This window comes from Juglans microcarpa x Juglans regia, chromosome 5S (assembly GCF_004785595.1).
Source record: "Juglans microcarpa x Juglans regia isolate MS1-56 chromosome 5S, Jm3101_v1.0, whole genome shotgun sequence".
Classification (NCBI taxonomy): domain Eukaryota; kingdom Viridiplantae; phylum Streptophyta; class Magnoliopsida; order Fagales; family Juglandaceae; genus Juglans; species Juglans microcarpa x Juglans regia.
In genome coordinates this window covers 31,393,495-31,411,617 of record NC_054603.1, presented here as the reverse complement: position 1 = coordinate 31,411,617, position 18,123 = coordinate 31,393,495, and the positions used below count along the sequence as shown (strand labels likewise).

The 18,123-nt window shown below is 35.5% G+C and overlaps 1 protein-coding gene across 1 annotated transcript; it reads left to right on the top strand.

Annotated features, from left to right (window-relative positions):
- Positions 1 to 12,518: 12,518 nt before the first annotated feature.
- Positions 12,519 to 17,508, top strand: LOC121268099 (alanine--glyoxylate aminotransferase 2 homolog 2, mitochondrial-like). The gene is made up of 9 exons (XM_041172230.1): positions 12,519 to 12,988; positions 13,208 to 13,438; positions 13,573 to 13,743; positions 15,667 to 15,810; positions 15,907 to 16,086; positions 16,496 to 16,721; positions 16,822 to 16,935; positions 17,022 to 17,108; positions 17,244 to 17,508. The coding sequence occupies exons 1-9, from the start codon at positions 12,752 to 12,754 to the stop codon at positions 17,285 to 17,287; spliced, it is 1,434 nt and encodes a 477-aa protein (XP_041028164.1). The 5' UTR covers positions 12,519 to 12,751; the 3' UTR covers positions 17,288 to 17,508.
- The last annotated feature ends 615 nt before the right edge of the window (positions 17,509 to 18,123 follow it).

Sequence of the window (18,123 nt, the reverse complement as noted above, 5' to 3'; positions counted from 1 at the left end):
GTTAGAATATTATTTTTTAATGTTATTATTATTTTAGAATTTGAAAAAATTGAATTGTTTATTATATTTTGTATTGAAATTTAAAAAAATTGTAATAATGAGTTGGGATGAGTTTAGAAACCAAACGATACCTTATAGTTATGGAAATCAGGCTCGAGAAACCGACCTAATTAATTGCCACTGTCACACGGCTAGCTGGCCTCCCTCATTTGGTCGGGGACATACATATAAAGCATGTAACGAGAGTACATTAACCTTCTGCTTCGAGCTAGAGCTTACACAAATCACACTTGACATGATCTCTTGATCAATATCAGATCATATTGATTTGTTATTAGAATTCAGAACAGGACCTCTAGGCAACAGTTGTTATCTTGTTTGACATCTTTAAACTTACTGGTGCTAATTTTCTGAGCTACGTACCAAACATGATATATATTCATTTATATGTGTGTGTGAAAAATGCTACTTAGTCCGCTCAAATGTTACCACTCAAAGTTACCATTAGAGTATTTTATTTTTTATTTTTACTTAGTGATTAAAAAAGTGACTATTAGCGAAGTTGTAATATTGTATATTTTTTAAATTTTTTTTTAATGATTAAAGATGTTAAAAAAATACTTAAAACAAAATGAAAAAAAAAAAAGAAGAAGAAGAATTACAAATAATTTGTACTAATAGTACACCCAACGGTAAGTACTGGGTGGCCCGCTAGCACCACCCTATACGTGTGTGTATATATATATATATATGTTTGTGTGTGTGTGTGGTGGTGCCGTGGCGATGATCTTAATGTAAATGTTTTAGATTTTGATTGGTTGAATTTTAATGGATCAAATACTGATGCAGAAAATTCAAAAACCAAACAGCTTGCAAGTGAAAATGATAAGCCTGGAAAGTGGGCCACTGATGTGTGCTATTTATTTATTTATTTATTTTAAAAAAAAAGGGCTTCAAAATATGAACGGACTTGCGACTACTGTCCAAGTCGTCCAGCCCGATATTAAGTACCCACAAAATCAAGTCTAACTTATTTTATTTGTGCAAATAGCCCAGCCCACATGCCTTACGTTTTTCCTTGTTAGACCTGGAAGGTTATATTAGACCCATAAGAGGAACATGCATGGATCCAGCTCATATATACCAAATTGGGAGTTGGTTATCTGTTTTGGTTCACATCTAGTCCGTCGACTTAATTTTATAATAGTATTTTATTATTATTAAAAAAAACCAAAAACAATTGTTTTTGTTATCCTTATTTTCTAATAAATAAAATGATATAGTCCTATATTTACAAATACAGAATAAATAGGCTTACTTACAATATTGTGCATGTTTGCATGCATTTTCTTTAGGACTTGTACATTTTTTGTATGCATAAACAATGAATGATGGACAAAATCAACGATTTTGATTGGTTATGTATTCACCTGTCGTGAAATAAATCATGATGAAAAATTGGATTTTGTTATTGATTGTAATTGGATATTACAAGGAGGAAAAGAAAACTTGTAAATTCTAAGATTCATGTAAATAATTATTTTCATTCTGTCGATGAACAATTATGTAGGAGGATACTTAGAACGATAAAGAAAATTATGAAGTACCTTGCACTTGGTGACTCATTCATATCCTATCGATAAATGGGTCATCTTAAGTCGTTGTATTTAATTTTTTTGTTTTATCATGAGTAGGAATCCATATTTTACGGACTCTTGCATAAATTTAGATATGATTATGAGTAAGAATCCATTTTGTATTTCGGATTCTAGCATATGCTTGAGGTGAAAATCATATTTTCATTATGAGGATATTTATGGGTGTATATTTCTTGTGTATGCATAATAATTTTTGTACTATCCTCAACTTTTGGCAATCTTGCTATATCTCTACAATTGTCTACCATCAAGACGCTAACTAGAACCAATTATGAGGATTGGTACGAGTCTCTCACTATCAATTTAGCTATCATGAATTTGGATTTAGCTTTAAGGATGGATGCACCTGCTTAACTCATTAAGGAAAGCTCTATTGAGGGTGGATGCGCCTGTTCCGCTAGACGTTAAGAATATTTCAAATCATTTGTAAATAGTAACGAAGTAATTTATAAATAATAGTGAATAGTTTATAAAAAATATTAAACTATTTATAAATAGTAATAAAACAATCTAAAATAGTTTAGTTCCCTAAACACACCCTTAGCAGCATAAAGGGAGCAACAATCTTCATCTGCATGCTTCTTTGTGTCTGCTCTTAGAGCATTAGTATTGGACTAGGCAAATGTCAGCCAAGTTCAAATTTTGACTAAATTTTTTCAAAATCAACTGCATTGGACTAGTCAAATCACTTCAAGTCAAATTATGAACTACAGTAAATAGAAAACCAAAACCATATTTTGTGAGTTACTGTTCACCAATTAAAAGAACATTTTATTAAAAAGTATTCTCTTTTTTCCAACTCACTCTCACGTATCCTCTCTCATTTCCTTCCATTTCTCTTCTTTCTTCTTCATGTTACATAATTTGTTTGGATAATAAATTAAATTATTAATTAATATATGGAGTGTATTTATAAAATATAAAAAAATTAAAATATATAATATTATTTTGATACCATCATTTATATACATACATACATATATATATATATATTACCCTATCCTATTAAAACTTCAGTTGTCAATTTTGTTCGCGGTGTTCTATTTTTCTAGTTGCTTAATTACACTGATACGCCATGTTGGCGTTAATACTTAGATGCTTCGGATGGTGCATGCCACATGCAAGTGTTCGATTGGTCTGTTGTGAGATGATGATATATATATATATATATATGTCCCAATTTAATATTAGAATGTGGTTTTGTTTATGGTGAGTTCTGTGATACTCCCAATAATTCTGAGCCATGCATTCATTCAGTACTTGGACATGATCATGTTCATAGATCTAGTAGCTGTCTTTTTAATTCGTGTACCACATTATCTCAACATCTTTACATGCATTATTAATGTTTTATACATGTCAGAACAAGATATGCTATAAAAAACATCCAAAGTGAAACCGAACAGTGGCCGTAGGGATATCTTTTTGGTTAGGAAGATAAGGGTTACTCTCGATCTATAATTATTATTATATAGATGGGTTATCATATCATGGTCATGTAGATCAGCACTTTATCATGCGCGCAATTTGGTAAATCCATCCAACACACATTCAATTAATTTGCTGACAATATTTGATTGATTCTTCTCTGGCAGCTTTGCATGACTTTATTATCTTATTTTCTTTATTTAATGAGTATTATATATACCTATCTAAAATCCGATTAGAAAATTAGGATTTAACACTTTTATGTTCGGGTAAATAACTTGCTCACACGGCTCTTATTATCAAAGATATATATATTTGCACAATTATTACAAAAAAAAAATAAGTATTTGTAATAGATTATTGGCGACGACTATGACTCTTTAAGACAAAAATATACTCATTTTAACAGAAAATAATCGTTTTTATTAAAAATCATAACTGGTCACGAGCAGTTTTCTTGTAATCAACATTTTAATAGGACAAGATCATCATAGACATCTATCGTCAAAATTCAAGAGCTTATACTTCCACAATTATCAAAATCAAAATCAAGACGTAAGGGAGAGGGAAGTGGGACTCAACATGGCAAACACTACAAAGGTGTCTCTCTCACCGACCGAGGATCGATGTTGAAAGCCATGTTGCATTGTTGTTTGTTTCTTGTGTAACAGTTCCGTCGACGTTTGCACTCGGTCATTATATTCATGATTATAGCTAGTTTCGTTGCATTATTAATTGTCATGTACCATTAAAAATCTAATTTATAAAAGTATTAGATCAACTGTTGAATACTAAATTAGTTAAATCTTAATCTTTAAAATCACAATAATTAATATTCTACTACGCTTTCAAATCCAAAATTTACGGCGCGCGTACCATTTTATCGACATTAATTTATTGGTATCTCTTAATAATTTAAACGACTAATTCACTCATCTTCAATAGTTAATTATATCGTGCATGTACGTCTAGTTTTCGATGAGTTCGACTATATATAAAGTTTTTTTGTTTTCTATATATATATATATATATATATATTTATATATATATATAACTTGTCTATAAATTTTTAAAACAAATTTATGGCTGATATCCGACGAGGAGAAACAAGCTCTACGCAGTGCCCCTTTAAATAAAGTTTATCTTTAGTTATAGTTGAAACCGGCCCACAAAAAATGGTTAGGTACATTAGATCCCTTACCAAGTTTCCACCTTCCCCATATTATCAACCAGGTACATTTTGGCTTAGTTCTTAACATATATTAATATTAGGCTCCAATTATTGGTTATAATTTGTGGAATCGCCTAATAAAAATTATGAAAAATTTTAGACATAAGTTTCATATCTTGTATACTATTTAAAAATAAATAATTTTATTTTTTTATCTTTATATTTTATATTGAATTGAAATATGAAATATGAAATATAAAATATAAATATAAAATTATATATTTTTAAATAGTATGTAAGAACGTCGACTTCTTGCAGCACAACTCAAAAACTATTGAGGAGACCCATCACTCCCCATTTAGCCAAAAGGCCATGATCATTAATATCATTAATGGAATTGCAGGGCCACAGTACGCTTTGTGTTATCTGAATAGAATTTAAATTAATTAGCGTTGCTTTTCTTAATAATTTGGTCGCAATCCATGCATCCATGCTAGCTTATGTTGCATTAATTCAGCTCAAAACTCGACCATGTTCATTAAGTACTACAGTACTGCATGCTGCAGTCATTTGGCACGATTTCAGGGTGCGATGTTTTTTTTTTTTTTCCTTAGTGCTTGGGATGGACAATACACATGATGATGAAGGTCCTCTTAATAAGCATCTTTTAAATCACATTTAAAACCTATTTTAGCATTTTAATGAGCATCTATATTTAGTCGGCATGCATTTACATATTTGTATTTGAAGTATTTTTTTTTTTTTTAAAGTTTGATTTCTAACTTTCTTATATAGTTAATTTCTAACGCACACTTACAATGTATATATAAAGTATAAAGTTTTTGATTGTATGTTTTTTTCCCCCTTTCCTTTTAGCTTATGTCACCCAGATCAGAAGCAAAGAAAATTCGTGACTAAGCAAGCATTAATAGGCATAAATGTGACATTAATAGGAATTATTCATTGATTTTATGGTTTTAATGATTTTTTTTCATCTGTTTTTTATAGAACTAAAACTCAAAGAAACAAAGAAAAGTACCGACGTTTCTCCTTAATTAATGAGCTCCATAAACTGAAAAGAAAGTTTTAAAAATAAAAAATAAACCAAAATATGTAAATGCTCATTTTAATAAAGAAACAATTAAATATACTTCATAAGACCGAGAATGAAGTGTTCAAGCATGATATACGACAGATCAAATGAAATTATGTTAATTTATGAGTTTAGTTTTATGTAATCCATTTATATTTGTTGTACTTCTCATCTGTGTGCACCTTTAATGTTACTTGTCTTTCTAGCGAAATTCGCCACTCCTTTTGTATATGGCACCTTGGCAACAAGCTTTCCAAATTCAAGCGCAATATGAGTAATATTATATATAGTCGTAGAGTGTACAAGCGTCACATAATCATTTTGAACAAGAGTAGGATCTGCTATTAAAAAAATTAATTTTTTTTTCATGTGAATCTCGTATTTACTCACTGTTTTCAAAGAGATTGCTCAACGCTTACGCATTCCATGACTACAAATATCATTTTTTTTTATTTATCTGTTAATTATTATGCTACATTGAGAAATAATGAAATGATAATTGTTAAAAGAATGATAAATAGTACTTTTATTACATCTAATATTTAATAATATTCTTTTAACCATTATCCTTTCACTAATTTTCTTATGATATTAAATTATTAAAAAATTATATAATAATTATTTGATGGCTCATCAAAAAATAATAAAATGATAAATAGTATTTAAAATAATACATTTTTATTTGGAACAATTTTATGCATCAGTCACTATTTATTTTCACACTTTACACATATAATTTTTTATTTTTATAAGATGTGTAAGTGTTTTTAATATAGTGCAGGAATATTTTTCATAGGGTGTATAGTAGTAAATAATAGCTTATGAAAATAATATTTCTTTTATTTGAGAGCTATGAGCCATGAGGATAGCAATGGGTCTGTCAGATTCTTCATTCTTCTCTCATCGATAACGTTAACGTCACAAGCTTTTAACCATTCCGATTGTTACTTGTGAAAGAAAGGAATACAAAAATGTTTAAGCCCTTGCCAAACAAAATAGTTTAGGTTATCTCTATCAAATTATTCCGGCGAGGCGACACTCACTAAGAAACCATGATTGGACTTATGCAAGCCCTTTGTCTCCCAACTACATAGGTTATCGATGATGAAAGGAACCGATGATGGGGAATTAATTCGTTACTGTTACTTTAGAATATAAAAAATAAATCATAACAACTAAGAATCTGGTTATCATATATATATATATATATATATATATATATATATATATTTATAGATCAGTTTTCTAGTTTAATAATAAAAACTCTTGAAGTTATAAGGTATTCTATGAGGTTGGCATGGTCGCGTTGAGTAGTACTGTTGGATTCATAATATGATCTACCATATCGTTCAAGTCACGTTATTTTTTTAGTTTTATTTTACAAATATTTCTCTAATTGACCTCATGTCAAATAGACAAATATTACCTCTTAAAGAAAAATCCTGCCTTGAAGTCTTATACTACACACTTCTACTTAATCAATATGTGATTTATTATCTTTGTCAATATTCTATCTTAATGCTTAAATATATGTGTGTTTAAATAGAAAAAAAAAATAACAAATCATGCATGTATTAGTTATGCAGAGGTGTGTGGTGTAAGACTTTCTTGTAGCATTTCTCCATCTTAACTATCAACACCTTTTGAATTTGCTTAAGCGGGCGGAAAACGCTCTGCTAGGGTTCCATTTCCTCTCGGGGGCGTAGAGGTTTTCTTTATTTCTTTCTTTTTTTCAATTCATCTTTTGGTTGGTTCTTAGTGGCTACTGCAATGTCAACGAAGGGTCTATATGATCTCTACAAAAGATTGTCCCTGAAGGAGGGAGAGGAAGAAGAGGTGCGGATTGAGGTCAAAGTACTGGAGGAGGCGTCGCTTCAAAGCGAGAGGTGCATGTTCGCCCAGCTATTGACGGCAAAATATTACAATAGAGAGGCCCTCTTCAATACAATGTGGAAGATCTGGCGCCCTGGTAAAAAGGTGTGGTTTCGAGAGATGAGCTTCAAGACAATGCTCATCGAGTTTGAGGATGAGAGCGATAAAAGGAGGGTTCTCTGGGAGGGGCCATGGTCATTCAATAAGTGTCTGTTACTAGTGGGAGAGGTGGATGAGAATCAACAGATTCATAATATTCATCTGACTCAGGTACCCTTCTAGGTAAGAATCCATGACCTTCCAATCTCTGTGCGGGCCTTAAGGCCCAAAATGAACCCTTAGCCTCTCAGGAGAGAGGGTCTGATCTCACTCAAACCAGAAAATGGAAGAAAGGTCCTTCCGGGAGAGGAAGAGGAGGAAAACCAGAGTCATGATGCAGCTGTTGCGGGGCGAGATGAAGGCCACCGGAAGCTGCAGAAATGATCGGCAGAGGCTGGGTTCCAACCCTGTCGAGGATTATGAAAACTCTATCTTGGAATGCACGTGGGCTTGGGAACCCATGTGGCATTCGTACGCTTCGGAATCTAGTGGTGAAGCAAGGTCCCAAGATACTTTTCCTCCAGGAAACGAGGCTGACGGTGAGGGAGATGGACAAATGTAAGTATGCCATTGGTCTTTCTAATTGTTTTGTTGTGGATTGTGTGGGTCGAGGTGGAGGTCTTGCCTTACTATGGTTGAGCTCTGTTGTTCTAGATGTTCTGAGTTACTCTAGTAATCATGTGGATGTCGTAGTAAGGGATGTGGGGGCGAAGAAACCCTGGTTCTTTGTGACGGGGGTTTACAGCAACCTAGAGGTGTCTAGGCGAGGTCATACGTGGAGTGTTTTAAGAAACCTACATGTGGGTAGATCGGGTCCCTGGGTATTAATGGGGGATTTCAATGAAATTTTGAGTCAAATGGAGAAAAAATGAGGTAGGCCACGCCCTAAGGGCATATCAGTGAGTTTAGGAGGTTGATTCAAGATTGCGAGTTGAGGGACTTAGGGTTTAGGGGATCAATGTTCGCTTGGTGCAACTCTAGGGATGGGCAGGCAAGAGTGCATGAGAGGCTAGATAGGTTCCTAGCAAATGGACCTTGGTGTGATTTGTTCCCTTAGGCTATTGTTATGCATGGATCCATATCCTATTCTGATCATATCTCGGTCTGGATGGAGGTGGAGGGAGGTGGGGAAAGAGAAAGGCAGAAGAGACTGTTTTGTTTTGAGGCAATCTGGGTAGGGGAGGAAGGTTGTTAGGACATCATCAATACGGTGTGGGAAAGGGATGGGCAAGGGAATGCAGTAGATAAAGCTATGATAAAAAATTTAGAATGTGAAGAGGAACTGCAGAGATGGAATGTGACTCACTTTGGTAAGGTACAATCGGAACTAAAAAAGGCACAACAGATTTTACAAAGGCTTCAGGAGGAGGGGTCTAGAAGGAATAGCCAGATGGAGGCAGCTAGGAGAAATGTCCAGTTGTGGTTAGAGATGGATGAATTAATGTGGAGGCAGAGATCGAAAGCTCTTTGGCTAAAGGAGGGGGATCAAAACTCAAGATTCTTCCACTCAAAGGCTTCTCAGCGCAAGAGAAGGAACTCTATTTGGAAATTGAAAAATGAGATGGGAGAATGGGTGCAAGGAGAGGAGAGGGACAAGCTGATCTTAGAGCATTTTGAGGAATTGTTTTCCTCTTCATTGTAGAGGGGTCAGATGGACTTTTTGGGTAGCCTTAATGGTAGAGTAACACCTACCATGAATGAGACTTTGAATGGAGCCTACACTGAGGTAGAGATAGAGTGGGCCCTGAAGGAGATGCATCCTTTGAAGGCTCCTGGGCCTGATGGGATGCCCCCTGTTTTCTTTTAGAAATTCTGGCCAGCTGTAGGAAGAAAGGTGACTGAGGCAGTTCTGTTAGCTCTAAACACGGGTGAGTTCCCTTCAAGCTTAAACCATACTTTCATTACTCTGATCCCCAATAAGCCTGGGCCTACAAAAATTACTGAGTTTAGACCAGTGAGCCTGTGTAATGTAATGTATAAGTTAATTTCCAAGGTTATTGCAAATAGGTTGAAAGGTATACTCAACCATGTTATTTTTGAATCACAATCTGCATTTGTACCTGGACACTTGATTACTAACAATGTCTTAATAGCCTATGAACACATCCATTACTTGAAGCATAGAAAGGTAGATAGAAAGGGTTACATGTCTATTAAGCTAGATATGAGTAAAGCCTACGACAGGATTGAATGGGAGTTCCTAGAAACAATCATGAGGGCTATGGGTTTTGATGAAAAAGTTGTAAACATGATTATGTTTTGCGTGCGAACTATTTCCTACTCTGTGTTGATTAATGGAATTCCTAAGGGCCCTATTGTTCCGAATAGAGGTTTAAGGCAAGGGGATCCACTATCCCCTTACCTATTTCTTCTTTGCACAGAGGGTCTTATATCCCTATTGAAGAGGGCGGGGGAAGAAAAGAAAATTACTGGGGTGCGAGTTTGTAAGGGAGCCCCAGTCATTGATAACCTCATATTTGCTAATGACAGTGTGGTTTTCTTTCAAGCCACTGTCCGGGAGAGTCAAAACATTTGGTCCTTGTTGAAGGTGTATGAGGGGACCTCAGGCCAAAAAATAAACATGGAGAAAACTTCCATAGTGTTTAGCAAAAATGTTAATTCTCAGACTCGAAGGCAGATTATGGACATGTGGCACATTGAGGCTGAGAATAGTTATGGAAAGTACTTAGGATTACCACCTATTATTGGAAGATTAAAAGCAAGGGCCTTTTTAGATATTAAGCATCTGGTGTGGAATAAGCTTCAAAGCTGGAAGGAAAAGTTACTATCACGGGGAGGAAAGGAAATTCTGATTAAAGCAGTGGCAATGGCAATACCAACTTACTCCATGAGTTGTTTCCTATTGCCTAAAGTGCTATGTTCTGATTTGGAAACAATGATGTCTAGGTTTTGGTGGGATCAAAGAAAGGAAGAGAAAAATATACACTAGGTAAGCTGGGCCAAAATGTGTGAGTCCAAAGCTTGTGGAGGCATGGGTTTCAAGGACTTGAGAGACTTTAACTTGGCCCTTTTGGCTAAGCAAGGGTGGAGGATTCTAAATGGGGAAGGTACTTTGCTTCACAAGCTCCTTAAGGCTAAATACTTCTCAAAATCCAGCTTCTTTGGATCGAAGTTGGGAAATAATCAATCTTTTACTTGGAGAGGCATTTGGGAAGCAAGGGATATTCTAAAGTGAGGGTCCAGATGGAGGATTGACGATGGCAAAATTGTGAAGATATGGCAGGACCACTGGATTCCAGTTGCTGATCCAGAAGTGCTCCAAGAATTACCTCATGTCATGCAAATTAGAGATGATAATGGGAAGGTGGAAGGGTTACTTGATAAAGAAACCAAGTGGTGGAATGAGGATAAGGTGAGAACTCTCTTCAATCCAAATATTGTTGACAAAATACTGAGAATCCCAATATTTCCAGGGGAAGAAGCTGACAAGTTCATATGAGGTGAGGACAGGAGTGGAAGATTTAGTGTGAAGTCAGCATATAGGTGGCTGAGAACTAACAAAAGGCAGGCTGGGGGGAATCATCTACTACTAGGTCTCAAGGGGACCGATCGAAGGCAATATGGAGATTGAAAATCCAACATAGAGTTAGGATATTTTCCAGGCGAGCTTGTCTGGATTGCCTACCTACAAAAGAGAATTTGCAGAAAAGGAAACTGGAGGTTAGGAATGGCTGCTGTTTTTCTGATGCTGACACAGAAAATTTACCACATATTTTGTTGAACTGCCCTAGTATTGCGGCTTTATGGACATGATATCTCCCTGTTATGGATCATATAGGTAGAGACCAGAGTATTTTTAATGCTGCTATGCAGGTGAGGTCTATAGGGAGTCTACAGGACTTGGCAATTTTCTTCTCAATTGCCTCGAGCCTATGGTTTAGAAGGAATCGTAAACGACATGAGGATGAGCTCCTGGATACAAGAAGGGTGATGGAACATGCTGTGACAATGCAGAGACTATATGGAGAGGTAAAGGTATGTCTAACTTCTGGATTGAAGAGTTTCTGTGGCTGGCAGCCACCACTTGGGGGATTCATGAAACTCAATATAGATGGAGTTGTCTTCCATCATCTTCATAAAGCAAGGGTTGGCGCTATTCTAAGGGATGCACAAGGGAAGGTCATTATGGCAGCCAGTAAGGGCGAGTGGGAAGTGGAACAACCAGAGACGATAGAGTTCTTGGCTGCTCTACATGGCCTTCAACTTATTTCGCACATGGGGATCACGAACTGGATTTCGGAATCAGATTGTTTGCTGGTGGTGAAGGAATTGAATGATGTTTCGGTAGACCAGTCACCATGGGGGTCTATCATCCATGAGATTAGGCTCTGTTGAGAAATTTTGTTGATGTAAAAGTTTGTCATGTGAATAGACTAGGCAATGAGGCAGCTCATGGCCTAGCTAGACACGCTTGGGTTGTAGATTCCATCATGATGTGGTGGAATGGGTTTCCAGACTTTATCTCTCAAGCCATTTCGCTTGATAGCTGTTTGTAACCTATTTGGTTGAGTTGAATGAATTGTTTGTTTGATAAAAAAAAATATATCAACACCTTTTGGATTGCAAAATATTTAACTAATAATAATTATTTGTAGCTTTACTAAATTATTTATAGTTCAAAATAATTTAGTCTTTAATAAACTGAATAATAATACAAAAGTAATTCCTTCTATAGAGGATCATATGAAATCAAAAATTTAAATAAAGTGATATTCTTTTTTTAATGGGATGGTAATGTAAAATAGGTTGGAAACTGATTATACCAATATTATTATTTAGGCCATGTTTGAATGTTAAGTTAAGTTAAGATGAGTTGAGTTCTTTATAAATAGTAATGAGTTGAGATAGTGAAGTGTGTTTTGTGTAGCACACCTAAGATGAGTTTAAATGTGTTTAGATGTTAAGATGAGTTTAGATATATTTATGAGAAGTTGAAAAAAACTGTGAGTCATGCGTGTAAATAGGTATTGAGTTGAAAAATATTGTGAGTCTGATGTGTTAAGAGATTTTGAGTTGAGATTAATTTAATAATTTGAGAGTTATGTATTTAGATGTTAGACTTAATTTAAAATTAGAATAAATTAAATTAATCTGAAAACAGTCCAAATTTCAAACGGAAGCTTAATCTATTTTTGTTCGCCTATGATGTTGAGGCGTTCAAGAATTTCAACGAGTCAACCTCAAACAGCAGTATCTTTCTCCTACTACTACTTCCCTCCCTCCCTATATATAAATTTCCAGCTTCGTTTATATTTAGCATCAGCCATCACCGCAGTCCCCTCATTCTCGGAATCTTCTTCCTCGCATCTCCAAAACCAACAAAACAAACACGAGAAGAAGCGAGAGGAAGCGTTGATTTTTTTTTTTTTTTTCTTTTTAGACTGAGAGGAAACAAAACAGGGAAAAAAAATGCAGGGACTTGTAGTGCGGAGGGTGTTGTCGGGAAGAAACTCTGCGATTGCGCAGCGTTGCCTCTCTCAGGTGGCATCGAAGGAGGCCTCTCTACCTGAAAATGATGTTTTCGTCCGGAAAATGCCCCCCTTCGATTACTCTCCTCCCCCCTACGACGGCCCTTCCGCCGACGAAATCATGGCGAAGCGGAAGGAGTTTCTCAGCCCTTCCTTCTTTCACTTCTACAAGAAGCCGGTGAGTCCGCACCAAATTACCTCATCTTGCATCTAGAAATATAAAGCATTTACTGTTTTAATATTTGAGCATGATAATCAAAGATCGAGCTTTTTCGTGGGTTAATTTCTGTCTTTGTCTGTGTGTGTGTGTATGTATTCGTGTGAGATTGGAATTGATGTTTCTGTTCTTTTTTTTTTTTTTTTTTTTTTGGGGGTGCGGGGGCGTTGGCTTTGATAGCTGCACGTTGTAGCGGGGAAGAGGCAGTACTTGTTCGATGAGGAAGGGAAGAGATACGTGGACGCTTTCGGCGGGATCGCTACGGTTTGCTGCGGGCACTGCCATCCCGATGTGGTGGACGCCATCGTCAATCAAACCAAGCGCTTGCAACACTCCACCGTCCTCTACCTCAACTCCGCCATCGCCGATTTCGCAGAGGCCCTCGCCTCCAAGTTGCCCGGCGACCTTAAGGTTCCTAGTTAAAATATTTACCGACTTTTATGATAACATCACGTTATTTCTAATTCACCGATTCTAAACTGATCGGAAAAAAGCTGAATATATATTCTGGATCGACTTTATTAAAGAATTTGGGATTACCGCAGGTGGTGTTTTTTACGAATTCTGGGACGGAAGCGAACGAGTTGGCGATAATGATGGCCAGGTTGTACACAGGGTGCCACGACATAATATCACTGAGGAATGGATATCATGGAAACGCAGCCGGGACGATGGGAGCCACTGGACAGAGCATATGGAAATTTAATGTCGTACAGGTACTTCTCCTTGTTGTCGTGACTCGTGACTCTTGTATTGATCTTAATTTAATTCCCCTTTACAAAGTGCCCACGACTCTGAACCCAAGTTAGGGACTAAGATGGCAAAGTTGGGTGGTGATTTAAGTAGTAATGCTAGATAAAGGGTGGGACTCATCATAAAAATATTAATTTTTTTCATTTGAGTCTAATGGCTCGTTTGGATACAGAAATTATTTTAATTCATTTCACTTTTTTATTATAACTTTTTTAAATTCTCATACAAAATATAAAATAATTCAATTTTTTCAAATTACAAAATAATAATAATATTAAAAAATAATATTCTAACAATATTTTATTCAACTCATCTAAAATCATCTTATTTTATTTTATCTCATCTCATTTTTCTAATGAGCCAATTTTTTTTTAATTTTTTAAATGAAATGGGCCAAACTTACATATTTTATAATTGTTTAAATTATTTCCTTTCAAGATTTACAAAACAGAAACATACGATATGGCATGTGTGATGGGCCCCGTGCACCAAATATAAAAAATTACACGTAACAAATTAGATCATATAATTTTAACCGTCAATATTTGTCATATCATTAGTGTGAAAAAGGTGAATACTTCATATAGTCTTATAAATATAATTTTCTATTTAAACTTCAAACAATTCTAACACTCCTTTAAGTGCTAAAAAGTAAGCTAAACAAATAGCTTATAAATAGTTTTGTACTTCAGCCATACGATTGCGTATGAATCATCAAAACGTTAAAAAAAGGAAATGCAGTTGATAATAGCTATCAATGGATGTATATCGTTACACGTACTAATTTTAATAATAAAAAATATTCTAATCATAAAATAATTATATAAAAATAATTTTTTAAATTAACGTGATTTAATTTGATTTTATGTCGAATCAAAACATCGTCACGTTTATTTTCTTACGACTTATCGTCCACTTTGTTACTGACTCGTGACCATGATTTGACTGAAAAGGACAAAAGGATTTTTGGAAAGGGTGGTTCTTGGCCTAAATGGTTCAATTGTTAGGTGGCTTGTAAAGAGGTCATATCATGGAGGGTGAGGAAGCATATTATAGTTAGCTTTTGGGACAAGGTAGCCCCACTTTGCATTATCAACAATGCTAAACTCAGGCCACTTGGACAGTCACAGCGACTGAACTAAGCATTATATATGACGATGATGAAACTGAATGTGTCACCATGACCATTGTGGTAATATTCGAACAAATTTGATGTCAATTCGATGCTTCCAATCATGTCATCAAGATTTTTTTCGGTGGGGGATGTAAGGGGAATAGGTTGTTGAGAAATAATAAATAATGAAATTTATCTCTTTCTATTAATTTAAGCTTTTTAGACAAGTGATGATTTTATATAGTATCAGAATAGAGGTCTTGAGTTTGAACCATGACTCTACACTCTATCCATTTGATGAAATATTCTACGTGTTGGACCTATTCATTGAAGAAGATACTGACCCACACGTGAGGAAAAGTATTAAGAATATAATACAAATAATAAAAAATATACCTCTTCTCATCAGCTTAAGCTTTCGGGATAAGTGGTGATTTCACATAGGTATCATGATTTCTGTTTGTAGAAAACAAAAAAAAGTAGGCCACGAGTCTGACATCATCAATTTATAACAGAGAAACAAATAAATTAAATAACTACTTGTTTTATGTTTTGGGTTGTTTCAAATCAGGAGCTAACCTCAATACTTGATCAATGATTTATTGTGCTCTTACAATAATATTTATGCTTTGTTGAACAAAACATGCAATTTATATCGTTTTTATTTCTTGTCTGTGAAACCTAGTAAACCTTAGACAATTTTTATAGATATAGAGCTTGACCACCAGATATATGCTGCTACTATACTAATTTTTGTAGCTTTGGTCAATAGAGCGGAGTTCATCATGCCATGAATCCAGACCCATACAGAGGTGTTTTTGGCTCAGAAGGTGAGATGTATGCAAAAGATGTCCAAGATCTTATTGATTTTGGAACTTCTGGAAATATTGCTGCTTTTATATCTGAAGCAATTCAGGTAAATCATCTACCCACGAAATTGTTCATTCCCTAGCTACTATATATGGACATAACTATTCATAGTCCTCCTTAACCTCATTTTTATGTGTAACAGGGTGTGGGGGGGATTGTAGAATTGGCCCCAGGTTACTTGCCTGCTGTTTATGGTAGTATTAAGAAAGCAGGAGGACTTTGTATTGCTGATGAAGTTCAGTCTGGGTTTGCCCGCACAGGGAGTCACTTTTGGGGCTTTGAAACCCAAGGTGTCGTGCCTGACATAGTCACAATGGCAAAGGTTCATTTTCTCTTCTTTCTTTTGCTCATTATTTATTGGGGTTCTGGAGATGTTGATGAGAACTTGGTGGCACAGTAACATTATAGTAGTTAACTTGCCATACATCTTTGAAAAGTTCTTGGAGTTGAATACCTTCTATCTGGTACAGAAGCTCAACTTATTAACGAAAAACCTATTTACAAACCTGATCATTAACACCAAATGCATCACTAATGAAAACCTGTCACCAAATTTGTTCGCATGCTGCTTGGTAGGATTGCATGAATGAGTACTTGTAGTGATTCAAATCTTCAGTAGTGCTTAAAACTTAGGATGCCAGAAGTCATCCATTCACCTCATTTCAAGCTGTACACAATGCTTCATAATTTTGCTGGTATCTTGACTGATTTTGTTATCTTGGTATCTGCAGAGCATTGGAAATGGCATTCCCCTTGGGGCGGTGGTAACAACTCCTCAGATTGCAGAGGTCTTGACTCGCCGCAACTACTTCAACACTTTTGGTGGGAATCCAGTATGTACCGCTGCAGGACTGGCAGTTTTGAAAGTGATCGAGAAAGAAAATCTTCAGGAGAATGCACTTGCTGTGGGGTCATACCTGAAAGACAGACTACTTGTCCTCAAGGATAAATATGAAAGTAAACCGTTTTCCACAAGCCTTTGCGTCTAGGCAATTAAACCTTTGTATAACTTTACAGTCTCTCATTTTTCTCTGTTGTACCATACTGATATATGCAGTCATTGGGGATGTGAGGGGAAGAGGACTTATGCTTGGAGTTGAACTTGTCACTGATCGCCAGCTGAAAACTCCTGCAAAGGCTGAAATTCTCCATGTATTGGACCAGATGAAAGGTCCGCATCTCTCTCATCTGCCATACCTTAAAACTCACTAGCTAAGTCTCATTCTAGCAGCTAATGGAAATCTGTGGATATTGCAGAATTGGGAGTGTTGATCGGAAAAGGTGGATTCTATGGAAATGTATTTAGAATCACACCTCCCCTTTGCTTCACCAAGGAAGATGCAGGTAGGTCTTTCTTTACTTCCTTAACATGTCGACAACCGAGCAAATTAGTGACTTGAAATCTCGAGTTACCTTTGGTGACATTGGTATCATTGCCACTAGTCCTTTTGCTAAAGATGCTTTTTTTTTGGGGTGCAGATTTCCTTGTGGATTCTATGGATTACATCATGTCTAAGATGTAAAGCCCTCCCATCTATATGTGGATGAAGATGTCTAAATTCGATCGTTTACAAATTGTACTAAATAGTGGTGTATGATTTCGTCTATTCTGTGAGTGAAAACTATTACCATATAAAAATACCAGGTATCTACATCATCTTGAATAAGTTGCTATGATCCTTAAAAAACAATGAGTCAACTCCTCGTTGTCTCTCGGGAAATCTATTCGTCTTCAGTTTGTTGATCTTGGTTCTTCATTTTCTGTCTCTTTCCCTTTCAAGCTTACATCCGAATATTTGTTTATAATCCTTGCGGGTAAACAGGAAACAAACAACTACAAGGAAAGGATGCAACCATTTTTTTTTTTGAAGGGAAACTGTCATCATTCATTCATCAGATAAACTTACATCCATGACCGGATATATTCTGGGATGTCCCCATATCAAACATGACATCATAAACCAAAATAATGCATTTAGAGCTCCACCAGCATATATACTATTTCATTTTGTGACTAATCTGATCTTCAATATTATTGATACTCTTTACAGACAAACGTCCAAGAGAGACAACACATTTTGCTTAAACAGAGACTTAATCTCACCCTTCATAGAAAGAGAGGACTCAACTTCTACAGACAAACGTCTGAGAGACAAACTTTTTTTTATTTTTTTTAATTAACAATAAGGAAACCAAAAAGGAAAATAGTAAGATAATGTGAAAAATGACGGATTATAGTTTGGATCAACTCTGGTAAACTTTTGAATTTGTGACGGCCAGTGAAGGCAACACACTTATCTATTTTCATCCACAAAGGTCATATATGAAATGTATGGTAGTGACTAGTCTGGTGATTTGG

Bases quoted from the DNA above. Each gene is read 5' to 3' on its own strand.
- LOC121268099 (XM_041172230.1), top strand. From the start codon at position 12,752: ATGCAGGGACTTGTAGTGCGGAGGGTGTTGTCGGGAAGAAACTCTGCG. The intron at 15,811-15,906 runs GTAAATCATCTA...TATGTGTAACAG, and splicing joins TTATATCTGAAGCAATTCAG to GGTGTGGGGGGGATTGTAGA. The intron at 16,087-16,495 runs GTTCATTTTCTC...TGGTATCTGCAG, and splicing joins ACATAGTCACAATGGCAAAG to AGCATTGGAAATGGCATTCC.